At 47.8% G+C, this 6,000-nt stretch overlaps 1 protein-coding gene across 1 annotated transcript in view; it reads left to right on the forward strand.

The window, feature by feature from the left end:
* Positions 1–5,643, forward strand: part of SKAP1 (src kinase associated phosphoprotein 1) — a 320,308-nt gene extending 314,665 nt beyond the window's left edge. Inside the window, exons 12-13 of the mRNA XM_056126663.1 lie at positions 3,989–4,097; positions 5,323–5,643. Of these exons, the coding sequence (XP_055982638.1) occupies positions 3,989–4,090 (102 nt within the window). The 3' untranslated portion in view covers positions 4,091–4,097; positions 5,323–5,643. The remainder of the gene's footprint in view (positions 1–3,988; positions 4,098–5,322) is intronic.
* Positions 5,644–6,000: the final 357 nt, after the last annotated feature.

The following is a 6,000-nucleotide window of genomic DNA, read 5'->3' on the forward strand; positions in this document are numbered from 1 at the left end:
GAGACTAATGTGGAAATCATCTGCCACACAGGTAGGGAGAGGGTGTGGGATGGGGGGAATACTGGGGTTTTTGGTGGAGGAAAATGTGCACTGGTGAAGGGTCGGGTGTTTCATCATTGTATGACCGAGACTTAAACCGAAAAATTTGTAACTGCTCTCATGGTATTTCAATAAGGTAAGGTAAGGTAAAGGCCCTCCCGTTGATCGTCGATTTGCTCGAGCGGGCCCAGTAACGTCTCCATTGGAGACTTTGTTGTTACTGTGTCTGGCATATCGAATACTCTCGGTAGCTTGCCGGGCTATTTCAATAAAAAAAAAAATTTTAAATGTCCTGGGCTGGAAAGAGAGAGACAGAGAATAGGGTTAATGCACTTGCCTGCAGCCAAGCCAGGTCTGATCCCTGGCATCCCATATGGTCCTCTGAGAACCACCAAGAGAAATTTCTGAACACTTTCAGGTGTCACCCAAAACCGAAGCAAATAAATAAAAACTTTTAGATGTTCTAACCAGCACAGGCCAAGAATTTCTGAGTCATTTCCCCCACCTGCACCCCATGTCCTGAACCCCCCAACACTGCCCCCATCAGGCAGTGCAGTGAGGAGTAAGGAGAAGTGGGCCTGGAGGCAGGAGAGAACCAGGGAACGGCAAGTGTGGTAGAGACTGTGGTGGGCGGGAGGGAAGGAGGCAGTGGAGACTTGCATCTATGAGACTGATTCAACCAAACTAGTTCCCTAGGATCCCCCCATTGTCTCAGCTCATTGGGCCCTTGAGACTCTGGGTATTTAGGAAGCCACTCAGGGAAATTGGCTCCACAGGCCGTTGCTCTCTTCCTGCCACCACCCTTGAGTCACCAGGGGAATATCTGAGTTAGTTGTAACTAAATCTGCTCAGTGGAGACCATAAATCCCCATTGCTCCCTTCATTTCTTCGTAACCTCATTTAACAAGCATTCCTCAGGTCCCCTTGGGTGCTAGGTACCCTGCTGAGTACTGGGGACCCAGGAGCAAACAAATCCAGGGCCCAGCTCTCACTGGACCTTCCCCCGCGGTGGGGACAGTGAGACACAGGTAGGTGGATGCGAGCAGCAATATGAATTCATTTCTTGAGATTCTCAGGACGTAGCACGGTGGGCCTAGCTGGGGGCCCCCCACAGAGAGAGCACAGCAGAAGCTTCTAGAAAGTGACACAGGAATGGAAATCTGGTGGCTGCTTAGGAGACAGGCCTGTAAAAGGCAGGAGAGATGGAGCAGCTTAACAGGCAGAGTAAAAGGTCCCACGTGGGAGAGCTTGTGGCCCAGAGGAGAGGTTATAAGAGCTTCCGTTTAATGAAGGGGGTCACCAGATCCTCTACTGAGGGGTGAGTGACAATCCTGGGCAGGGGGATTGGGAGCATGTCACACAGGATCTTGTTCACCTTATTAAATTGACAATAGGGGCCCAAATGATAGTATAGTGGGTAGGACACTTGCCTTGCACATGGCTGACCCGGGTTCAATACCTGGCACCTCATATGGTCTCTGAACCACACCAGGAGTGATCTCTGACCACCAGTGTGTGTGGCCTGGAAAAAAAGAAGAGGAAGAAAAGAAATCATCTGAAGATTGGATGTGTAATCCCCATGGGAGAGGACAGTGACATCACTCTTGGGTATTTGGCAGTGGAAGTTAATTCCAATAATATTTTGGAGAGAAATTATTTCTCTGATTTTTTTGTGCTTTGCTTTTGGGTCGCAACTGGCAGTGTTCAGAAGCTACTCCTGGATCAATGTTCAGGGGACTAGATGGAATTGGGAATTAAAACCAGGACTCCAGTGTGCAAAGTATGCACTCTATCCTTTGAGCCATCTCCCTGGCCCTTGGAGAGAAAATTCACAAGACCCCAGGACTGTTTGAAAGGAGGATGAAATTAGGGACAACTTGTAGGTTTCTGACTGGAGTGATATACCAGGGTGGTGCCTGGTACAGGTACAACTCACTCCTATCAAGAGCATAGGAAGTAAAGAAAATTGGGGCCTGGGCCAGGGAGAGGGGCAGGGTTATGGGTTAGATGTGCAGCATACTGAGGATGAGCAGCTTGACAGGCAGCCGTCTAAAGTATGGGAATCCCACACTTCCCAAAAGCAACAATTTGACCCTGAGTTTCACTGGATCATCAATTGAGATTTTTTCTTCCTTTTAGAACTCAGCACCCAGGTATGCAAAAATAAGAGTTCCAGGGTGCCCCAAACCCAGTTAAACTAGAATAGACGACAGTTCCAATTTTAACTCTTCATCTTAACAGAGAAAACGTTTTCCGACGCTTTCAGGAACAATCCCAGAACGGTCAATGTCTTCTGGGCTTGTGAAAAGCTTCTGAGTTTCAGGAGCTCTGTTCTCAACCCTGTGACCACTCTTTCGATATTTGTATTGAGATGGAGATCCCCTCATCAGGATTGGGGTGACCAGGGGTGACACATATACCTGTCTGTAGTACCACACATCTTTGCCAGGATGCTTGCTGGAGGTCACACATCAGGCTGCAGTGTTTGCACACTCGGTCACAGGGCTCACTGAGGCATACACCACTGCACTCTCATACACCAGAGGCTGCAATTGCTGGCCATGGTGCTTGCACATATTTTTCTTTTTTCTTTTAAATCACCACAGATTATAAAGCCATTCCTGACTGAATTTCAAGCATACAGTGCTCCAACATGGATCCTTTCACCAGCATCCACATCCCTCCACCAGTGTCCCTAGTTCCCCTCCTGACCCCCAGCCTACCTCTATGGCAGGCACTTGTCCTGCTTCCTTTTAAGCACTGTGGTTTATAGTACTGTTGCTGATTATCTCTTTACCTCCTTTCAGTATCCAGTCCCTATCCAGAGTGACCACTTCCCTCTGTCATTGTCACAGTGGTCCCTTTCCTGACCTACCTCTCTTCCCCCCACAGTGGCTTCCCACTGAAGCTTGCCACTGTGGGGGGAAGAGGGGTAGGTCAGGAACCACCTCTCAGTTATTTCCCTCCTATTGCGTTTATGAGTGAGGTTATTCTGACTTGCGCGCCTTTTAGTTTTGATGCTTGAAATCTCTTGCCATGCCAGAGAACACAGAGAGCAGAGCTGCCAGCATCGTGCTGGGCATCTGTGAGACCTCTAGTTTGGAACTGCAAGGCTGATGCTCTAAGCCACTGCACATTCCCCCGAGTCTACCCTTTATTTTAAATCCTCTCAAATCTCTTTTTCACGTGTCCATCTCTATGGCTCTCGTGTTCTTCCTGTCACTATGGATATAGTCAACCTCCTACCTCTTCCAGGGGCGGAACCTCATGCCTAAGCTGCCCAACATGTATCATATGCTTTGAATTGTTTTTCCTTTTATGGCCATCACTGATATCCTTACACATGAACTGGGGGGGAGGGGTAGCGGCTGGTGTGGGGGAGGGGATATCAGCCTATTTTTGCAGAAGAGGATGTTAACCCTTGGAGATCCTAAGGTCACATGGTGCTGAAGGACCACATGGGGATTAGATCCCCGTCTGTCTGACTCCAAAGGCATTACTCTGTGCCGTGCTATGAGCTCGCAGAGAGCACGCAATGTTCTGATTCATCATTATACATCTCATGGGAACGCAAGCAGCACTTTGCACGGAGAAGACCGTGACCAATATTATCGATTGCAACTATGACATAGCCTGACTCCCTGAATATCTTTAGTGCTGTGTCTACTCAGATGGATGGAAGATGTGTTCTCTGTGTTCAGCAAAGGCATCATCAAATGTGCTAACGGTGTCGACAGGTGGCAGAATGAACGCAGAGCTCTCTTTCCTCTTCTGGATGACTCTTTAGCATTGAATACAAGTAATGAGGGATAGTGTCAACCAAAACACATTGCAGCAAAATCTCCAGTGCAGTCATCATGAGGTTAACAGAAGCATAACCAAATTATTGGTCTCAATAATTTACTTAATTATATTGAAAAATATGACAAACTATGTTTTCATTTGCTAGGAGTATAACATGTATGGCTGGTGGATAGGAGAACTGAACAGCCTCGTTGGGATTGTGCCGAAGGAGTATCTCACCACCGCCTTTGAAGTTGAAGCCCCATGAAGCCCAGGTATCAGAATTAGCCAAGGGTTCTGTGGCCAAGGGTTCTGTGGCCAGACCTACTTTCCTCTCAGAAGGATGGAAGTTACTAATGAAGTAACTTTGCTTTATTTACAAAATTGAGGGGCTGGAGTGATAGCACAGTTCATTTGCCTTGCTAATGACCCACCTTGGTTTGATCCCAACATACCATATGGTCCCCTGAGCACTGTCAAGTGTAACTCCTGAGCACAAAGCCAAGAGTAACCCCTGAGCACCATCAGGTGTGGCCCAAAAAACAAACCAAGTGATATTGGACCGGAGAGATAGCACAGTGAGTAGGGTATTTGCCATACCCAACCTGGGTTCAATCTCTGGCACCGTATGTGTCCTACTGAGCACCAGCAGGAGTGGTCCCTGAGCACAAAAAAGCCAGGAGTAAGTCTTGAGCACCTCCATGTATATCCTAAAAACATAAATACATACAATGAATCTAGTGATTTAAGTAATGTAGAAATGTTTTTCTCTTCTGTAAAAATCTGGAGAAAGGGAATAGAAGAAAGGGGAAAGGGAAGAAAGAGAAGGAAAGGGAAAGAAAGGGAAGGAAAAGGAAGGGAATAGCTCTTCTATACAGATAATGAAATGCACTCTGTGTTGGTCAGGTTTTTTTTAAGTAGCAAAAAAGGACAGACCTAACTTGTTCTTTTTGTGTACAAAGGGAGTTGTTAAGTGTGTATGAGAAATTTCTGGAAGGGGAAAGAAAATGTCAATGGAGCCAGAGTACAGTAGATAGGGCGCTTGCCTTGCACATGGTCAGTCTAAATTCAATCCTGGGCATTCCATATGGTTCCCTGAGCACCACCAGGAGTGTTTCCTGAGTGCAAAGCCATGAGTAAGCCCTGGGGTTAGAGCAGTAGTGCAGCGGGTAGGGCGTTTGCCTTGCACGCAGCCAACCCACGTTCTATTCCCAACATCCCATATGGTCCCTTGAGCACCACCAGGAGAGATTCCTGAGTGCAAAGCCAGGAGTAGCCCCTGTGCATCGCCAGGTGTGACCCAAAAAGAAAAAAAAATCCACGAGTAAGCCCTGAGCACTGCCAGGTGTGACCCCAAAACAAAAAAAGAAATAAAAAAGAAAATGATACCGTGTAAACATCCAAAACAGAGGCAGGGTGGGAGAGGGAAGCATATTTCCCTCTGCCCCTTTGTACCTTTTATATTTTGAATCATAAAAACAAATGTTTTTCCTCCTTTAGAACATAAAACCTCTCTCATCTACCTTTGGAAAGACACACCCTCGCCCCTCACCACTTTCCCCCAATTCCCCCCTCCCCCAAAGAAAAAAAAAACAGACTCTTCTTTTTACTGGAGATCCAAGTCTCATCTGACACCTCAGAGCAGCTGCAAGCCACACAACAGCAATCAGGAAGAGACTCCACTGCACCCCTGTGTCTGCACCCACCTTGTCCTGGCTCATCCTGCCCCTAACGCCACCACTCGTCCTCCTCTGCTTGCCACAGGCCTGTCCAGAGAAGACGGAATGACGGAAGCCTGGGGGAGGGTGTGGCGGTTGTTTGGGCTGGGCTGAAAAGCACAATAAAACTTCAGGTTTGGATTTTTGCCTTGTGAGGTGGTTGCTGTTCCTTGTTGTCACCAAATCAAAATGCTGGTTCTGGAGATTCTCCAGTGGGTGGGAAAGGATAACACTGTAAACAGGAACCGTCGGAGAAGGAACTTGCACTTGTCTCTCAGCAGAGCAGAATCGTCCCGGGGGACACAGGCCTGCAGGCTTTCTGCAGTTTTGCTTTTCTGATAACCTTCTCAAATGAGGCCAGGCTTGGAGCACGTCCTGGGGGTCAGCACATTGGAGAGTTCCATTCCCCCTTCCCTGCGTCCCCAGCATCTCTGCAAATCTCCCAGGGGCAGGGAAGCCT

Source organism: Sorex fumeus, unplaced genomic scaffold (genome assembly GCF_029834395.1).
Source record: "Sorex fumeus unplaced genomic scaffold, SorFum_2.1 ptg000063l, whole genome shotgun sequence".
NCBI classification, from domain to species: Eukaryota; Metazoa; Chordata; class Mammalia; order Eulipotyphla; family Soricidae; genus Sorex; species Sorex fumeus.